At 37.7% G+C, this 20,646-nt stretch overlaps 1 protein-coding gene across 7 annotated transcripts in view; it reads right to left on the reverse strand.

Annotated features, from left to right (window-relative positions):
- Positions 1 to 20,646, reverse strand: part of NEK4 (NIMA related kinase 4) — a 56,104-nt gene that overhangs the window by 17,951 nt on the left and 17,507 nt on the right. For 3 of the 7 annotated variants that reach the window (XM_082414465.1, XM_082414464.1, XM_082414468.1), the window contains 12 exons: positions 20,357 to 20,623; positions 19,236 to 19,433; positions 18,933 to 19,040; positions 17,207 to 17,361; positions 15,550 to 15,691; positions 13,250 to 13,657; positions 9,250 to 9,399; positions 8,719 to 8,785; positions 7,869 to 7,966; positions 6,682 to 6,770; positions 3,583 to 3,788; positions 2,966 to 3,099 (listed from right to left, as the gene is read on the reverse strand). In XM_082414465.1, the coding sequence (XP_082270591.1) occupies positions 2,966 to 3,099; positions 3,583 to 3,788; positions 6,682 to 6,770; positions 7,869 to 7,966; positions 8,719 to 8,785; positions 9,250 to 9,399; positions 13,250 to 13,657; positions 15,550 to 15,691; positions 17,207 to 17,361; positions 18,933 to 19,040; positions 19,236 to 19,433; positions 20,357 to 20,470 (1,869 nt within the window). In that variant the 5' untranslated portion in view covers positions 20,471 to 20,623. Of the gene's footprint in view, positions 1 to 2,965; positions 3,100 to 3,582; positions 3,789 to 6,681; positions 6,771 to 7,868; positions 7,967 to 8,718; positions 8,786 to 9,249; positions 9,400 to 9,939; positions 10,084 to 13,189; positions 13,658 to 15,549; positions 15,692 to 17,206; positions 17,362 to 18,932; positions 19,041 to 19,235; positions 19,434 to 20,356; positions 20,624 to 20,646 lie in introns of those variants that run through there. The other 4 variants (XM_082414469.1, XM_082414470.1, XM_082414467.1 and 1 more) reach the window with 4 other exon arrangements.

Raw genomic sequence — 20,646 nt, forward strand, 5'->3', positions numbered from 1 at the left:
AATGGCATTTTTTACAGAACTAGAACAAAAAAATCTTAACATTTGTATGGAGACACAAAAGACCCCAAATAGCCAAAGCAGTCTTGAGGGAAAAAAACGGAGTTGGAAGAATCAGACTCCCTGACTTCAGACTATACTACAAAGCTACAGTAATCAAGTCAATATGGTACTGGCACAAAAACAGAAATACAGATCAATGGAACAGGATAGAAAGCCCAGAGATAAACCCACACACCTATGGTCAACTAATCTATGACAAAGGAGGCAAGGATATATAATGGAGAAAAGACAGCCTCTTCAATAAGTGGTGCTGGGAAAACTGGACAGCTACATGTAAAAATGAAATTAGAACACTCCCTAACACCATACACAAAAATAAACTCAAAATGGATTCGAGACCTAAATGTAAGACCGGACACTATAAAACTCTTAGAGGAAAACATAGGAAGGACACTCTTTGACATAAATCACAGCAAGATCTTTTTTGATCCACCTCCTAGAGTAATGGAAATAAAAAGAAAAATAAACAAATGGGACCTAATGATACTTCAAAGCTTTTGCACAGCAAAGGAAACCATAAACAAGACGAAAAGACAACCCTCAGAATGGGAGAAAATATCTGCAAACGAATCAACGGACAAAAGATTAATCTCCAAAATATATAAACAGCTCATGCAGCTCAATATTAAAAAAACAAACAACCCAATCCAAAAATGGGCAGAAGACCTAAATAGACATTTCTCCAAAGAAGACGTACAGATGGCCAAGAAGCACATGAAAAGCTGCTCAACACCACTAATTATTAGAGAAATGCAAATCAAAACTACAATGAGGTATCACCTCACCCCAGTTAGAATGGGCAACATCAGAAAATCTACAAACAACAAATGCTGGAGAGGGTGTGGAGAAAAGGGAAGCCTCTTGCACTGTTGGTGGGAATGTAAATTGATACAGCCACTATGGAGAACAGTAGGGAGGTTCCTTAAAAAACTAAAAATAGAATTACCATATGATCCAGCAATCCCACTACTGGGCATATACCCAGAGAAAACCATAATTCAAAAAGACACATGCACCCCAATGTTCATTGCAGCACTATTTACAATAGCCAGGTTATGGAAGCAACCTAAATGCCCATCGACAGATGACTGGATAAAGAAGATGTGGTACATATATACAATGGAATATTACTCAGCCATAAAAAGGAACGAAATTGGGTCATTTGTTGAGACGTGGATGGATCTAGAGACTGTCATATAGAGTGAAGTAAGTCAGAAAGAGAAAAACAAATATCGTATATTAATGCATATATGTGGAACCTAGAGAAATGGTATAGATGAACCGGTTTGCAGGGCAGAAATTGAGACACAGATGTAGAGAACAAACGTATGGACACCAAGGGGGGAAAGCGGCAGGGGGGTGGGGGTGGTGGTGTGATGAATTGGGCGATTGGGATTAACATGTATACACTGATGTGTATAAAATTGATGACTAATAAGAACCTGCTGTGTAAAAAATTAAATAAAATAAAATTCAAAAATTCAAAAAAAAATTGTATGCCAATTAGATAACTTAGTTGAAAAGGACAAATTCCTAGAAAGACACAAATTTTAGAAAGAGAAGAACAAATAATCTGAATATAGTAAGTAAAGACATGGAATTTATTATCAAAAAACTACCCACAAAGAAAAGCTCAGGTCCACCCAGATGCCTTCATTGGTGAATTCTAGCAAACATTTCAAGAAGAATTAATACCAGTTCTTCACTAATTCTTCCCAAAAAAGATGAGGGAAACTCCCCAACTCATTCTGAGGCCAGTATTACCCTGATAACAAAACCAATAAAAATATCACAAGAAAAGAAAACTGAAGACCAATATCTCATGTGAACACAGACACAAAAACGCTCAACAAAATACTAGAAACATGACTCTAGCAACATATAAGAAGCAGTATACACGATGACCAAGTGGGATTTATCTCAGGAATACAAGGATGATTTAACATCCAAAAACCAATTAATACAACACACCATATCAACAGAATAAAAAACAAAAGCCACATGATCATCTAAATAGAAAGCATTTGACAAACCCAACACCTTTTCATCATAAAAACACTTAGCAGGGCTTCCCTGTTGGCGCAGTGCTTAAGAATCCGCCTGTCAATGCAGCGGACACAGGTTCGAGCCCTGATCCAGGAAGATCCCATACGCCGCGGAGCAACTAAGCCTGTGCACCACAACTACTGAGCCTGCGCTCTAGAGCCCGTAAGCCACAACAACTGAGCCCGTGTGCCACACCTACTGAAGCCCACATGCCTAGAGCCCATGCTCCACAATAAGAGAAGCCACCGCAATGAGAAGCCTGTGTACCGCAACGAAGAGTAGCCCCCGCTCTCCACAACTAGAGAAAGCCCGTGAGCAGCAATGAACACCCAACGCAGCCAAAAATAAATAAATAAATTAACTAATTTTTTAAAAAGTGGAAACAACCTGTTTATCAGCTGGTGAATAGATAAACAAAATGTGGTATAGCCATACAATGGAATGCTATTCAGCCATATAAAAGAATGAAGTACATGACGTGCCCTACAACATGGATGAATCTAAAAAACATACGCTAAATGAAAGATATCAGTCACAAAGGACCACATAGTTTTGTACAACTGTATTTAAATGAAATGTCCAGAATAGGCAGATATAGAGACAGAAATATTAGCAGTTGCTTAGGGGTGAAAGGCCTATAGGACAATGGGGAGGGACAGTGGGTACAGGGTTTCTTTTGGGGATAATTAAATGTTCTAACATTGATGTGGTGATGGTTGTACAACTCTGTGAACATATTAAAAACCACTGAATTGTATATTTTAAATGGGTAAAATGTATGGTATGTTAATTATATTTCAAAAGGCCATTAAAAAAATTCCATAGCATAAGCAGCTGACACAGCTAATGGAACACTCACCTCTCTTTCCAATTCATCCTCCTCTTCCAAAATATCATACACCTGCTCTAAAAGCTGAATCCCCAGGCCCCGAATTACATCAGCTCTCAAGACTTCAACTATTCTTCTGATTTTTTCAGAACCTGGCACGATAGCTAAAAAGCAATAACAACAACAGGGAAAAAGTAAACACTTTCACCACTGCAGCAAGAAGAACACAATTTTTTTTTTCTTTTTTTTCCTGGTAATCTTGTCATGTTAAGATTCTTTTCACTTTGACAAGAGTTTAGTTTAAGAGTTCATGTATTTTTAATGACTAAAATGTATATATGAACTTACGCTTCATGTCTCATCACCATCTCCTAAATCTAAAAACTACAAATTGTCTAATTTGAAGAAAGTCCACATGAAAAATTCCAAACATGTATTTATTTACATTTATTTTTAAAAATCAATTTTCATTCAACTTTTCAGGAATACAACTGTTACATAAAATAAGATATATTTTTTTATGGAGATATCCAAATGAAATAATTTAAAAAACCAAAAAAATTTGCAAGCATTAAGCTCCTTAGTTTGATACATTTCTCCAGTAAACATATGCTCTCCAGCTTGGTGTAAAACAATAAACTGACCACCTGAAGGTAGCTCTTTAAAATGGAGTTCCTCCGCCCCCTCTGCAACTTTCCCATGAAGTATCAGCGTGTCCCGATACTTCCGATGAAGTTTAAATTCTGACACTGGCTCTGGTACCGGGAGATCTTCATAGCTCTCTTTAGAGTCCAACTTCAGGGTCTGTGTCATCAATTGTACCAAGTCACTCATTTCATTTGTATGACCTTTCCTGAAAAAGAAAAAATTCTCTTGTTATTAATTGGCTTCATGAGAATTTTTCATTAGAAATTAGATACAAAACAACCTTTAGGAAGTTCTGCTTTCCAATGAGCAAGTACGCTCCTACAGACAGAACCCTTCCACAAATAAGTATAAACTCTGGACAAAATACAAAAATCAACTATGTGAACGCAATGAAGAATGTACAAAATTTGCAAGCAGATTATGGAGGAGAGTCAACACCTTTAGTCTAAAGGCAAGCCATAGGCAGCTAAAGTACAACAGAAAACCCACAGTCTTTCTTGCCTGCAAAACCAAAGGACAGAGCTCGAGACCACCACTGCCACTAGAAAGTGAGAGAAGAATCTTGGAAAGGAGAGAGTGAGAAAGACAAGGTCCCAGATTTTGTGTATAAATTCCACCCAACTATTTCTAAGTAATTTAACTATATCCAAGTACAAAGTTCAAGAATATTTAAAGAAATATGAAAATATCAGCACTTAATGGGATAAATTGACAATGTCTGGCATCACGTCAAAAATACCAGACATGCAAAGCAGGAAAATAGCACACAGTTATGAAGAGAAAAAAATCAGTTAATAGAAATAGATCCAGAAGTGATACAAGTGACAGAATTAGTAAATAAGGACATTAAAATGGTTATTAAAAATATATTCCATATGACCAAGGTAGAGGAAACACCAACATGTTAAGGAGAGGCAATGAAGATATAAAAAGGACCCAAATTGAACTACAAATGATAAGTACAATGTGTTGAATCTGTGGGATGGGATTAACAAATTAGATACTGCAGGAGAAAAGATTAGTGAACTCAAAGATACAGCAATAGAATCTACAAAAAATGGAACAGATGGGAATTCCCTGGCAGTGCTGTGGTTAGGACTCCACACTTTCACTGCCGAGGGCATGGGTTCAATCCCTGGTCGGGGAACTAAGATCCCACAAGCCACGCGGTGTGGCCAGAAAAAAAAAAAGGAACAGAGAAAAAAAGACTAAAAAAAAAAAGAATACGATTAGTGGCCTGTGGGATAACTTTAAGCAATCTAATATACATGTAATCAGAATCCTTAGGAGGGCAGGAGGGGGTCCAAAAACATACTTGAAGATATAATGGCGAAACTGTTTCCACCAATGAAAACTATAAACCCACAGATCTAAGAAGACATTTTATAAGAATTCTGACTGAAAATCAGATGTGTTCATTAAAAGAGAATTTTAGCTCTTGCATATACCAAAAACCATTTACAACATTATCAATGACAGTTCTACAGGTCTGAATGCTACTATAAATGTACATTTAAAATTAATTCATAAACAAATGTGACCTAATCAAGCTTATAAGCTTTTGCACAGCAACGAAAACCATAAAAAAAAAAAAGAAAAGATAACCTACAGACTGGGAGAAAATATTTGCAAACAATGCAACTGACAAGGGATTAATTTCCAAAATATATAAACAGCTCATACAATTCAATAAAAACAACAACAAAAAACAACCCAATCAAAAAATGGGCAGAAGACCTAAACAGACATTTCTCCAAAGAAGACATAAAGATGGCCAATAGGCACATGAAAAGATGCTCAACATCACTAATTATTAGAGAAATGCAAATCAAAACTACAATGAGGTACCACCTTACATGGGTCAGAATGGCCATCATTAAAAAGTCTACAAATAATAGGGCCTCCCTAGTGGCACAGTGGTTGAGAATCCTCCTGCCAATACAGGGGACACGGGTTCGAGGCCTGGTCTGGGAGGATCCCACATGCCGCGGAGCAACTGGGCCCGTGAGCTACAATTACTGAGCCTGCGCATCTGGAGCCTGTGCTCCGCAACAAGAGAGGCCGCGACAGTGAGAGGCCCGCACACCGCGATGAAGAGTGGCGCCCGCTCGCCGCAACTAGAGAAAGCCCTCGCACAGAAACGAAGACCCAACACAGCCATAAATAAATAAATAAATAAATAAAAATTAAAAAAAAAAAAAAAAAAAGTCTACAAATAATAAATGCTGGAGAGGATGTGGAGAAAAGGGAACCCTCCTACACTGTTGGTGGGAATGTAAATTGGTGCAGCCATTATGGAAAACAGTATGGAGGTTCCTCAGAAAACTAAAAACAGAGTTGCCATGTGATCCAGCAATTCCACTCCTAGGCATATACCCAGACAAAACTATAATTCGAAAAGATACATGCACCCCTATGTTCATAGCAGCACTATCTACAATAACGAAGACATGGAAACAACCTAAATGTCCATTGACAGATGAATGGATAAAGATGTGAGATAGACAGATAGATACACATACACACACATACATATATATACATACATACAATGGACTATTACTCAGCCACTAAAAAGAATGAAATCATGCCATTCGCAGCAACATGGATGGACCTAGAGGTTATCATACTAAGCGAAGTAAGTCAGAAAGAGAAAGACAAATACCATATGATATCACTTATTTGTGAAATCTAAAGTATAACACAAACAAATATATCTGTGAAATAGAAACAGACTCAAAGACATGGGAACAGACTTGTGGTTTCCAAGGGGGTTGGGGGTGGGGGAGGGAAGTATTGGGAGTGCGGGATCAGCAGATGCAAACTATTATTTATAGGACGGATAAACAGCAAGGTCCTACTGTATAGCCCAGGGAACTCTATTCAATATCCTGTGATAAACCATAATGGAAAAGAATATGAAAAAGAATATATGTATAACTGAGTCACTTTGCTGTACAGCAGAAATTAATACAACATTGTAAAGCAACTATACTTCAATAAAATTTTTTTAAAAGTAAAAAAATAAAATTAAATTAGAATAAAATTAATTCAAACAGAAATAGCTTATGAAAGGAGATAGAAAAATAAGAACTTACCCTTCCTTTGAATTCCCATTTGATTTATCAGTTGAACTTGTAGAAGAACTTAACTCATCCTCAGAGAGACAATGGGTGAGTTTCCTTTCCTATTAATGTTTGGAAAAACAAAATTCCACATGACAACACAACCAGAATGTAATACATGAAACAGTCTTAGATGCAATGCCTAGACACAATGTGCACCTAGGTCCAATTTAACAGGAGAACTATGGATATAAAAATTGAAGTTACTTTACCAAATAATGTCCCAGTTCACCCATGAAGTTCATAAATGAAGCCTGAGGAACATCAAAGTGAAGTTTTATAAGGTCCTGGAAAGTCTCAGCTATGAAGAAATTTCCTTTCCAGAGGAGAGCAGACAAACAGTTCTGGTGTTTGAACTTCTAAGCAGAGGGCTGGTACCATAAGGAATGTTGGCATTTTAAACTAGACAGAATGCCACCTAAATAAAAAGTAACCTCAGTTTGCTCACCCATGATACTCATTGTTAAATGCTTTAAAGGATTACCTGATATAATTACACACAACTGTTACAACTTTGGAAAATAAAGAAGATCATCTTAATTAGTGAAACAACTAAATCACACACTATTGTTAAAGGAAAAATATCTTCATTACTTTCAAGGGCAGGAAGTTTCTTTTTTAAAAAAAGTAATTATATGCTCCTAGAAATGATGTCAAAAACTGGAATACAGAAAACTGAATAATTATTCCCAGGGTATTATTATACAAAAAAGTGAACGTGGTTAAAACCTTGCAATTATCTATTTAGCCACCAAATGGTGCCCCTACATTATCCCTGGGTCGAAAGGTAAGGTACTTTGACACAAACACTAAAATCTGGCCAGGTCGTTTGGTATATTATTAACACAGCAGAATAAGCAAAGTGTTGCCTAGTGGAAGCCTTTTGGAAGTCTTGTTTAAAAGACTTCCTAAGAAAGATATTAACTAGCCTGCCAGTTGTTTACAAGAGTGCCTGAAAAGTCCATTCCCTTAATGAAGAAAACAAAATCCTTTTAATTATTATTGACCAGTTCTTCTTCTTATCAGAGGAAGTGTGAAAAGTGTAACTTAAGTCAGTGCTGTCCCAGGAATAAATAGAGCTGGCATTTATGAGGTTTACCATTACTAGGCTTGCCAGATGTAGACATGGCTACCTTTTACCTTAGGACTATGTAATGTACCTGAGCAACGCTGTAGTCAGAAGACAACCATTGAGCAGGGGTAGGGTGGCCTTCCTCTTGTGGTTTCCCTGGCCCCGCTGGACTCCTCACTGAAGGGCCTGAAAAAGTGACAACCCCCAGCAGTTGTTTATGGTGGGCTGGGCTCAATAGAAGAGGGCTTTGCACTGTTTATGGAAGATACCCCAGCAAGGGCCAGCCTAGAAGGAACTCAGACAGCATATTCATCATCACTCTGGTGTCTGACACCTCAGTTCAAATCTCAGGTCTAGGTCTACCAGCCCTGTGACCTTGGGCAAGTTACTTAACCCCTCTAACCCTCAGTCTCCTCCGCTGCAAAATATGAAATGAGATAATGCCCTTAAAATACTTAGCATAATGTTTGAGACATTGTCAGCATTCAATAAATGGAAACTGCTAGAATATGTTGTCTTTAGATAATAGTAATAGGAATGATCACAGCCCTCAGTCCAGGGCAGTACCATTCTCCTGGCTTCCTCTCTCTGTTCCTGAGAAGAGAGCACTTCTCTGACCAACAGACTCTGAACACGGAAACAAACTAAACATTCGCCTGACTGCTTTCCTGTCTGAAATCTCCCAGGAGTTACTGTCACTCAAAGCTCTCTTGCTCTCTTTTTAGAGTCCTCTTTCTCTAATAACACAAGTTCCAGATCCAATACTATGCCAATTTTTTGAAAGGCTTGACTAGGAAATTTCAAAAATTCTTCTAAATTGGTTTCCCAAATGGATTACTGATGCTGGAAATTCTTAACACCTCACAATCAGTACCAATGCTATGTCCATGAGCCATACCAATAACCTCCAATAGATGAAGGAAAGAGAACAACTTTACCTGAGGGGAAGATCTCTTCCTGTGACTGCTTTAGTCGCCTCCTCTCTCTTGCTGATAATGGTCGGTCCTTTTAAAGAAAGTCAGTTACTTCCATTCCTATTTACTGTTCTTATAATACCTACAATGCATGACATATCATCCAGCACTACAGGAAAGGCCCTGCACAGGTCTTTAAAGGAGTGTCCACTTGAAACCAGTTCACATCAGGCTTACAACTCCTAGCTAGGATGATCACAGCCCTCATTTCTAGGAAGAGCTCATCTTTGGAAGGGCAAATAGGGAATTCTGCATTTCCTACATTCAGAATCCACTTGGTCTCCTTAATTAACCGGAAGTGACCAGCCCTGAAACGATAGAATCTGTCCGTTTCAATCAAAGCTTCTGTTGAGAATCACAAATTTGAGCTTTCCAGTGTCTGGCAAAAAGCAGGGCTAAGATGTTTTAATACAAAACTTCACAATATATGCAGGATTTACAACCAAAAGGCTTTATAATAAAGCTTAAAAAAATCCAACATAGACTCCTACAAACCTTTGATGATGATATCTCTCTGTTCCTCGAACTGCTCACAGACCCAGCGACCACTCTACTTTGGTTTTCAGCATCTTTTTGTGTTGATGTGACATCCACTTTTCCAACAGTAGAAAGAGAAGGCAAAAGACGAGGAGGAGTCTCTTGGAACTTCCATAATTAACAAAGAGGAGGAGGTTATCAGTGTCATATACATCTACCTCCAAAGGTCCCCCATCGGTAAATCTATGTATTTGTCAGTGATTCCCTCTCAAAAACTTTAAAACATTGCATTTGGTGGGGGGGGGGGGGGACGGTGGCGGAGGGGAAGAAACTCTGCCAAAAGTGAATGACCATCTAAGAAGCTTATAGAGAGGGTGCCTGTGAAAGTTACTTCCAGAAATGAGGGGTTGCCACGATCTTATGCAGAAGCTGAGGGAGAAACTGTTCATTAATATGACATAAGAGGAATCAGAGATTTACCTTTGTTGGCCTGTTCCTTTAACTCTCAAAATGAGCTGTCCATCCTTGCTGGAGAAGATAAAATCCTTACTCTGCTTCCAACTCACTGACATTTGATAACTAATATTTAGCATTTCTACCCTTCTTTATATGTTCCTTGCATTATGTATGTGCCTTTTTAGCACATCATTCTAGATAGAAATGAAGCTTCCTAAAGTCTGTTTCCCAAGCAGCAGCACAATGACTTATTCCAAAGAGATCTCTGCTGACCTGTCTCTTTTCCCCACTATGCTCAGTATGCTCAGTATGTTCTCTTTTCTTCTGCCGCTGCTGTTGAGACAGGAAAGGTTCAGACCCAGAGCTGTGTGGCTGTAAAGCTGGGTGGATTCTGTCCTGTTCACTTTAAAAAAAAAAAAAACCACTTACTATAAACCTACAGTAATTGTGTTACTGACAAACGGATAGAAAAATCAGTGGTACAGAATTGAGAGTATAAAAATAAATCATCATATTTAGGGTCTACTGATTTTCAATGAGGGTCCCAAGAAAATTCAATGGGAAAAGAATAATCTTTTAACAAATGGTACTGGGACAAGTGGACATCTACATACAAAAGAATGAAGTAGAACCCTTTCTACACATCACACACAAAAATTAACTCAAAATAGATCTCAGATCTAAACGTAAGAGTTAAAATTATGAACTCTTAGAAGAAATTATGGGAGAAATCTTCATGACACTAAAAGCAGAAGCAACAAAATAACAAATAGACAAAACTAGATTTCATCAAATTTTAAAACTTTTATGCTGTAAAGGACACCATCAAGAAAGTGAAGATGGGGGACTTCCCTGGGGGTCCAGTGGTAAAGAATCCGCCTTCCAATGCAGGGGACGCAGGTTCGATCCCTGGTTGGGGAACTAAGATCCCACATGCCGTGGGGCAACTACGCCTGCGCGCCACAACTACTGAGCTCACGCGCCTCAACGAGACAGCCCACATGCTGCAAACTACAGAGCCCACGCATTCTGGAGCCTACATGCCCTGGAGCCCATGCGCCACAACTAGAGAGAAGACCACGCGCCACAATGAAAGATGCCGCACGCCTCAACGAAGGCCCCGCATGCTGTAACTAAGACCCAACGCAGCCAAAAAAGTAATAAAGAAAAAATAAATAAATAATAAAAAAAAGAAAGTGAAGATGGGACTTCCCTGGTGGTCCAGTGGTTAAGACTCCACACTTCCAATGCAAGGGGCACAGGTTCAATCCCTGGTCAGGGAACTAAGATCCCACATGCTGCATGGCACAGTCAAAATAAAATAAAATAAAATACACTTTAAAAAGAACGTGAAGACAATCCACAGAATGGGAGACAATATTTTTGAATCTTATATCTGATAAGAGACTGACATTTGTAATTGATAAAGAACTCCTACTACTCAACAATAAAAAGATAAATAAACCAATTTAAAATGGGCAAAGAATTTGAATAGATATTTCTCCAAAGTAGGTATAAAAATGGCCAATAAGCACATAAAAAGATGCTCAACAACATTAGTCATTAGGGAGGTGCAAATCAAAACCACAATAAGATACCACTTCTAGGATGGCTAGAATCAAAAACAAAACAAAACAAAACAAAAAACACAGAAAATAAGTGTTGGTGAGGATGTGGAGAAATTACAACTCTCATACATTGCTGATGGGAAGTAAAATGATATAGTTGCTTTGGAAAACAGTTGTGCAGTTCCTCAAAAAGTTAAACATAGAGTCACCATATGATACAGCAATTCCACTCCTAGGTATATACCCAAGAGAATTGAAAACATATGTCCATACAAAAACTTGTACATGAATGTTCAAAGCAACTTTACCCACAGTGAAAAGTGAAAACAACCCAAATGTTCATCAACTGATGAATAGATAAATAAAATATGAAATATACATACAGTAGAATTTATTTGGCAATAAAAAGAAATGAAATACTGGTACAGGCTATAACATGGATATAACCTTGAAAGCATTATGCTAAATAAAAGAAGCCAGATACAAAAGGCCATATATGTATGATTCCATTTATATGAAATATTGAGAATAGGCAAATTCATACAGACAATGGTTGCCAAGGGCTAGAGACAAGGAGGAATGGAGAGTGACTAGTATTGAGTATGCGGTTTCTTTTTGAGGTGATGGAAATGTTCTGGAAACAGATAATGGCAGTGAATGTACAACTTTATAAATATACTAAAAACCACTGAATTGGCACTTTAAAAATTTTTTAAATAATTACGGAAAAAAATAAAAGATGCGAACTTGAATATAATTTGACAGTCAAGCAGAACAAGCAGGACACACATCATTTTATCTATAAAGTACTAAGGATTCCAGTGTCCAGAGAAAGCTTAGGACTAAATTTTGGTTTCAATTCAATGAGTTCAAATGAAAGGAGCATCATACTTGTACTTTTCTATAAAAACAAAACCTTATTAAAAACATTTGAGGGACTTCCCTGGTGGCACAGTGATTAAGAATCCGCCTGCCAATGCAGGGGACACAGGTTCGAGCCCTGGTCTGGGAAGATCCCACACGCCGTGGAGCAACTAAGCCCATGCGCCACAACTACTGAGCCTATGCACTAGAGCCCGCGAGCCACAACTACTGAGCCCACGTACCACAACTAGTGAAACCTGCGTGCCTAGAGCCCGTGCTCCGCAACAAGAGAAGCCACCACAATGAGAAGCCCGTGCACCGCAACGAAGAGTAGCCCCTGCTCACCGCAACTAGAGAAAGCCCACACACAGCAACAAAGACCCAAACAGCCATAAATAAAATAAATAAATAAAAACATTTGACTATAGATGCATAAAATAGTTATATATATTTATATAAAAGTGTTAAATATGAAAATGTATGTAATATATAAAGTTTAAATATATGTAGATTATAAAAATATAGTCAATATATACATTAAATATATTCTTTAAATATTTCACAAATAAAAATGTAAAGTTAATCAAATGTTCTGGCTTTCTTTCTAATCCTTAGCTATTACCATGCTTCATCTAATTTAGGCTTCTTTCCATGTTCAAGTAGAAGATACCCTTTAAATTTACTCAGAATAGTCTCTCAGTATCAAAATCCTTTTGTTCCGTTCCTTTTCTTCCTTTCTTCCTTCTCCTTTGGTTCCAACACATAAAATATGTTTTTTTAATTCCTTAACTTAAAAAATCAGACAATCCACTAACTTTAAAAGCAAGAAGGAATGTGATATTACCTAATTTTTGGAACTGCCCATCCACTTGGAGGACTTACAAAAGAATGACGTAGAAATAGGAAAAAACACACTAATGGCAAATGGCAAGTACCCTACACCAGGGCACAGAAGGGATCTAAGAATTCCTTGGGTCCTATCCTTTGGTTCTGTCATGTTTAAACTGTTATATGGGAACAACCGATTTTCCTAAAACCACAACTAAAAGCACAAAGAACACAACCCACACCTTTGTAACCACACTTTCCAGTCTTCTTTCTGAAACCAATACCTTGTGCATGTCACTCACCTGGTCCTTTGATAAATTTTGGTCTTTGTTTAGGGGCTGCAGAGGCTTCACTGGGTCATTCCTTTCTCCAGTGACATAGTCAATGGACCATGTGGGAATTCGGTTTCCAGGTTGAGCACTGGATTTAGTGTTATCCTGCAGCCTCTCTTTCACTTGAGAAATAATACATTTACCTTCTAGCTCATTAGAGGCATCTAAATGTCTTCGTTGATTCTCTTGAACTAAGCTGTTGTTTACTGAGTTCCTCCTTTCTGCAGGTAAGATGTCAATATTCACCCTACTGATCGTGGCTAGCGATTCTGTGGTATTGCTTACGTCTGGTTTGTAGGTGTGGCCTTTCAGACTTGCGGGTGTCTTCAAGGGGCCAATGACTATGGGTTTCTCCTGGGACAAATATTTGTCTTCAACCTGAATGAAAACATGCTTCCAAGTTATTATAGCACTCCTCACACCATATTAAAAAATTAACTCAAAATGGAATAGCAGGTTCCTCAGAAAGTTAAACATGGAATAATCATAAGACCCAACAATCCCACTCCCAGGTATTTGTCCCAAGAACTAAAAGTAGGGACTCAGATATTTGTACACTAATGTTTATAGCAGCATTATTCACAACGGCCAGAAGATGGAAACAACCCAAATGTCCATCAGCAGATGAATGGATAAACAAAATGTGGTATATACATACAGCGGAATATTAGAGAATAGAGAAAGTAGATCAGAGGCTACCAGGGTCTGGGAGTAGGGGCAATGGGGAGTTAGACCTTAATGGGTACAGAGTTTCTGTTTGGAATGATGAAAAGGTTTTGGAAGATATGGTGATGGCTGCACAGCATTGTGAATGTAATTAAGACCACTGAATTGTATGCTTAAAAATGGTACAAAATGAAAATAATTAATTAATTAATTAATTTAAAAATGGTACAAAATGGCAAATTTTATATTACTTATATTTTACCATAATAAAAAAATTTGTAATGGATCAATAACCTAAATATAAGAGCTAAAACTATAAAAATCCTAGGAGAAAACATAGGTGTACATCTTCATGACCTTGGATTTAGCAAGGGATTCTTAGATATGAGCATGGGCAACAAAAGTAAAAAACAAATAAATTAGACTTCATCAAAATTAAAAACATTTGTGCATAAAAGGATGTTATCAAGAAAGTGAAAGGACAACCTACAGAACGGGAGGAAATATTTGTAAATCATATATCTGATGAGGGTCTAGTATCTATAATATAGAAAGAACTCTTAGAACTCAATAATAAAAAACAAAAAACCCAATTAAAAAATGGGCAACGGACTTAATAGATATTTCTCCAAAGAAGGCATTCAAATGGCCAACAAGTTCTATGTCATTAGTCAAATGCAAATCAGAACTACAATAACATACCACTTCACATCCACTAGGATGGCTAGAATCAGAAAAACAGAAAATAACAAGAGTTGGTGAAGTTGTAGAGAAACTGGAATTCTCAGGGATTGCTGATAAAAGCATGAAATGGTGCAACCACAAAGGAAAAACAATGTGGTCATTCCTCAAAAAGTTAAACATAGAATTACCATATGACCCAGCAATTACTCTCCTAGATATTATACCCAAGAGAATTGAAAACAGATACTCAAACATTGTACATGAATGTTCATAGCAAAAGCTAAAAGGTGAAAACAACCCAATATCTACCAATGAATGAATGGATAAACAAACTGTGGCATATACATACAATGGGGTATTATTTAGACATAAAAATAAATGAAGTATTGATATATGCTACCTGGATGAACCTCAAAAACATGCTAAGTGAAAGAAGCCAGACACAAAAGGTTACATATTGTATGATTCCATTTATATCAAATATTCAGAATAGGCAAACCCATACAAACAGAGAACACTGGTGTTTTACAGGGGCTGGATGGAGGAGGAGTGACGACCTAATGGGTATGAGGTTTCCTTTTGGGGTGATGAAAATGTTTTGGAACGAGATAGAGGTGATGGTCGCACAGTACTGTGAATATACTAAATGCAATTAATTGTTCACTTTAAAATGGTTAACTTTATGTTATATAAATTTCACCTCAATTAAAAAAACTTCTTAAAGTTATTACAGCACTGACTTCATGAACATTTTAATAGGCACTTTGAATACTTCACCAGTATTCCTTCTTTACAATACAAAATTACTTATACAACAGAAATCTAATGAAGCTTAGTCATTTCACATAGAATAACTAGCTTAGGTAACCTATCATTTTAATACAGTTTCTAGAACACATATCCTTTAGAATGAGACATACCATTACATATGTCTTGGAGCCCTCAGAAGAGTGTGGTTGAGGGGGAACGGCTTCATGACTTAATTCAGCCTTTCCAGAAACCACTGTAGCCACAGGCTTGGATTTAGAGTCACCATTTTTAATATTATTTTTAGAGGTTTTTCTTTATGAGGAAGAAAAGAAGAAAAAGTTATTATCAGTACAGTGAAGGTTAAAGGTTTCCATATATATGAGGAAATGTGCATATATGTTACACTCCCTCTTAGAACGGCTCGTTTTCTTTCTTTCTGTCTTTTATTTTCTTATTTTTTTTCTTTTTTGGCCATGCCATGTGGCTTGTGGGATCTTAGTTCCCTGACCAGGGATTGAACCTGTGCCCCCTGCAGTGGAAGCGTGGAGTCCTAACCACCGGACTGCCAGGGAATTCCCATAGAACTGCTCCTTTTATAGAGAACAGTCTTCTAAAAACCAGTGGGCGTTCTACAAAACACTTGACCAGTAATCTCCAAAAACAATCAAGGTCATGAAAAACAAAGAAAGTGAGAAACTGTCAGAGACCCAAGTTGACTAAGGAGAAATGAGGAGTAATATGGTATGCTGGACTGGATCCTGAAGCAGAAAAAGGACACTAGTAGAAAAACTGGTGTAAGCCAAGTGAAGTCTGGATTTAGTCAACATAAGATACTGATGTTGTTTTCTTAGTTCTGACAAATGTACCATGGTAACATGAGATGCTGATAGGAGAAACTGGGTGAGGGTTATACAGAAACTCTCTGTTCTATCTCTGCAACTTTTCTGTAAATACAATATTATTCTAAAATTTAAAACCTATGAAAACTTGCCTCACAATTAGAAGCACCAGGATAATTTTCATCTTCAAGTTTCACATTTGTAATAATACCACAACTACTTTGCCAAGTTTGAAAGTAAAAATGATTGGTATACTCAGCCTTGACTTGCAGAATAAATGTATACAGGAATAATATCCCCAACTGTTTAAGTGTGACATTTTCCAATGGAGCTAAACCTCTGGAGAATTCAAGGGGAGCATGAAGACCAGAGCTGCAGAAGGCCAAAGGTCTGTTGGTAGGAAATTATAGGCAATGTAAACAAAAATATGATCCTTCTTTATCCCCCAGGGCCTCTCTAGCATTGCCTCCCAAATTTAACACGTCAAAAGACAGGGACTGTGAAGGTCTTGTCCAGCTCTAAGTCTCAGATCCTAGAACAGCTATTTAGCGAAGGTAGGACCTGAAAGTCAAAGAAGGAATTCTATCCCCTTGAGAAGTTATATGAGTAAAGAGGGAACCTTATAAAAGCCCTCTGAGATTTGAGTATTATTTTTTAAATGTGACTATTATCTTACATAGTACATAATGTAATGATAGGCTTCTTAGAAGATCTCTCATTTTAATATTATTTCTAAAACATACATCCTTTTAAAAGAATCGTACTCAATATGTCTTGGAACTCTGAGAAATGTGAAAGTGATTCCTCCAATGGTTCTCTAGATTTCTGATTTTAGCAATTAAGCAAATCTCAACACTTGTTCTAATCATGCAATTCTACTTCATGTTTTTAAAAAACTCACCATAACTTCTCACACATGAAAATTATAAAAGCCACCCTCTTTTATTCCATCTATTTAGCTGACCTATTTGCAAGGGAAATGTCTTACGCCTTCGTGGCCTCCAAAAACAAGGATATTTGGCGCTTTATGTAAGGCTGCCTTAGGATGCTCCTCACAGAAGGTCTTTCTTCAGGCCTTTTGCTCAGCATGGTTCTTATTATTTCTGCCAGCTCTGGGCTGTAATCTTTCGGCATTGGTGGCAGCTACAAAGAGAAATAATACCATAAGTATGACTAACAGTCTTGTGAAGAAAGTAAAAGAAGGTAGAGGTTTCCCAAGATATATTTTTTAAATCATTATCCACAGCAGAAAATAACCAGCATATTAGTCTGCAGGAAGCGTATCTGGCATCCTGGTTATAATAGCAAGTTGTAAAATTATAAAATATATCCTTTAAACCAGCAGTCCCATTTGAGGACCCTCTCCTTCATAAATAAGAGCATGATTTATGTACCAGGATATTCACTGCAGTATTGTTCTTGTCATAGTGAACAAATGGAAACAATGTAAATGGCCATTCATAGGGTACTTGTGGAATAGAGTATGGTATACCCTTCTAATAAAATACCAGGCAGCCTTTAAAAAAATACAAGACTTACAGGTACTGACCTGGAAAGATGTCCCTCATTTATTAAGTCAAAAAAGCAGGTTGTATACCAGTGTGTATAGCCTGATTCCATTTCAGTTACTTTTTTAACATACACATCCAGAGTTATAAAGACAGGGAAAAGCCAGGAAGGTTATGCACCAAACCATTACCAATGGTTATCTCCAAGGGATGGAAATGGATGGAAACAGGGGAATTTCACCCCTTTCTTGTTTGATTCTTTAAGAAGTGGAATTATGAGCAAATTTTACTTTTTCTGTGTTTTTTGATATTTTTTCAAATTAAAAAAATAAATGAGTCTTGGTATAATGTTAAAATCAGTAGGTGATTTATAGCCTTAAAACTTAATGGTGTGAGGATGCCTGACACTGCAGGGGGCAACTAGCCTCATGAAATTGACACATAAAGTTGGTCACTCTAGCATCTATCATACACAATGCTTTCTGCAATTTTTAACTGGTTACTAGTGATTGTGATGATTATCAAAGGAGCAACAAGTTCAAACAGACTAGACTCTTTTTTTAAAAATAAATCTTTTATTTATTTTATTTATTTATTTTTGGCTGCGTTGGGTCTTCGTTGCTGCACGCGGGCTTTCTCTAGTTGCAGTGAGCGGGGAGCTACTCTTCATTGCGGTGCGCGGGCTTCTCATTGTGGTGGCTTCTCTTGTTGCAGAGCACAGGCTCTAGGTGCGCGGGCCTCAGTAGCTGTGGCTCGCGGGCTCTAGAGCACAGACTCAGTAGTTGTGGCGCACGGGCTTAGTTGCTCCGCGGCATGTGGGATCTTCCCGGACCAGGGCTTGAACCCGTGTCCCTTGCATTGACAGGCGGATTCTTAACCACTGCGCCACCAAGGAAGTCCAAACAGAGTAGACTCCTTTTAAACAGGGCTCATTTAACCGCTTAGGTGAAGCTACCAATAGCCTCAGGGCACCTGCACATCCTGTGTCTATAAGGTACTGGTTTTCAAGAAGCCAATTCTTCAGAGCCATTAAGCCATTGATCGTTCCCTTCTCCTCCAGTTCAACCCTCCCCACAGACAGGACCCACCATTCTTAACTATCCACCCAACATGATTACTCCCTTTTCTCAGTAGCTACTTTCAAACCTGCATTAAATTAACCTTGCTCCAAATATTAAAAACAATTAATTCCAGAATATTCTTTACCTTTCCTTCAATAATCCGATAAACTAAAGAATTCATGTCTTTTGCATTGAAAGCATGCTTCAGGGTGGCCATTTCATAAACACAGCATCCCAGAGCCCAAACATCAGACTAGGAAAAAAAAATAGTAAATGGTTAAATGTCAGAATGCCTTATTTACATTTCTCCTCTTAAAAAAAAAGAAAAAAGACATTTTCCTTAAACCAATTCACAGAGAATTCTTCTAACTTACTATTCTGATGGGTTCTAAAATTACAAATACTGCCGTAGAGACAAGGTGAGCTGGCAAACACAGCCAAATCCTACCTTATAGTTGTAGGGTTTGTTTGAGAACAATTCAGGGCTCATGTAGTAGGGTGTGCCAATGAGGGTGCTAGCCATGTCACAGTGGTTCTCAAGCACTCGGGCAATTCCTAGGTCACCCACTTTGATGATGTTTGTTCTTGTTAGGAAGACATTTTGAGTTTTTAAATCTCGGTGAAGGATGTGTTTTTCATGTAAATACTGAAGAAAAATAAAATTTTATTAAATATAAATATTTAATACCTGACTTATTTATACCTGACTTCTTATATACCATCAACAACTGTATAAGTTAAAGAGCCTTATACTCTTAGATGAGCCTTACCTACACATCAAAACACTATTGTTTTATAATCTCTAAATAAAAAGTCTAATTTACAACTTTCCAAAGTAAGAAATTAAGTTCCATGCATTAATTTGCCCAGCTTCCTTCAAAATTGTTCCCTGGTGACTTGACAGTCATACCTTCTAGCATTATAAGGACCCAGTTAAAAAATGTGCTTACAAACTTTCACTGAAGGTAGAAAGACAACTTATACAAGGTCAAATGCACATTCCTCTCAGATTCATGAAATCTTCAGCTTAATATTTTCAACTATAACAATATCACTTTTATTGTTTAAATCCTAAGATACATTCTCTAATATCAGAGTGATATTCCATAAACAGTCTCACGTTTGAATATGTGTGTAATAAAACACAAACATGTTTCACATTTCTACTCACTCTGCCACAGCAGGGTTAAAGCCCAAAGCCCCACAGTTTAGGCAGATTAATTAGCCCAACCACCTTTCAGTATGATGCAGCTGACCAACTGATAACAAACATGGTCATTCTTTGCTCTTTGTCAACTCAGGGCCCTTAAAATGGATTTTGCTATAAATATTAAATGAATAGAGAATTGTCTTTCCCAGCAATCAGAAAAAATCCATGTCTGCTTCAATACAGATATCACTCATTCAGAACACTTCAGTGCTACAGCAAGAGGAACTAGGTCCACTTCATAAATGGATTTTTAAAAGAATTTTTTTTTTCATTAAGCATTTGGGGAAGCATTTTCCTAAAATCCACCAGGCATCCCTCTGTCACCTTGGAGCAAGTGGGATGCTGAGTCCTGACAGTACCTGCAGAGCCATAGCGATCTGAACAAACCACTCCACCACCTGACTCTCGGACAGAAGCCTCCCTTTCTGCTCTTTGAGCTTTCGGTACAGATCACCTCCTTCGCAGAAGCCCATGACGATGTACAGCAGACCATCCCCTCCCTCCCACGACTCCTTGTAGGTGACAATATTGGGATGCTTCAACTGAGACAAGAGCTGAGCTTCCTGTTCAGCAGCTCGCCGCTCTCGGCTGGAGGCATTTCGGAGGTTCAGCTTTTTGATGACATACTACAAAAAAAACACATGTTTTT

The sequence above is a fragment of the Balaenoptera physalus genome, assembly GCF_965194825.1.
Source record: "Balaenoptera physalus genome assembly, chromosome: 11".
NCBI lineage: Eukaryota > Metazoa > Chordata > Mammalia > Artiodactyla > Balaenopteridae > Balaenoptera > Balaenoptera physalus.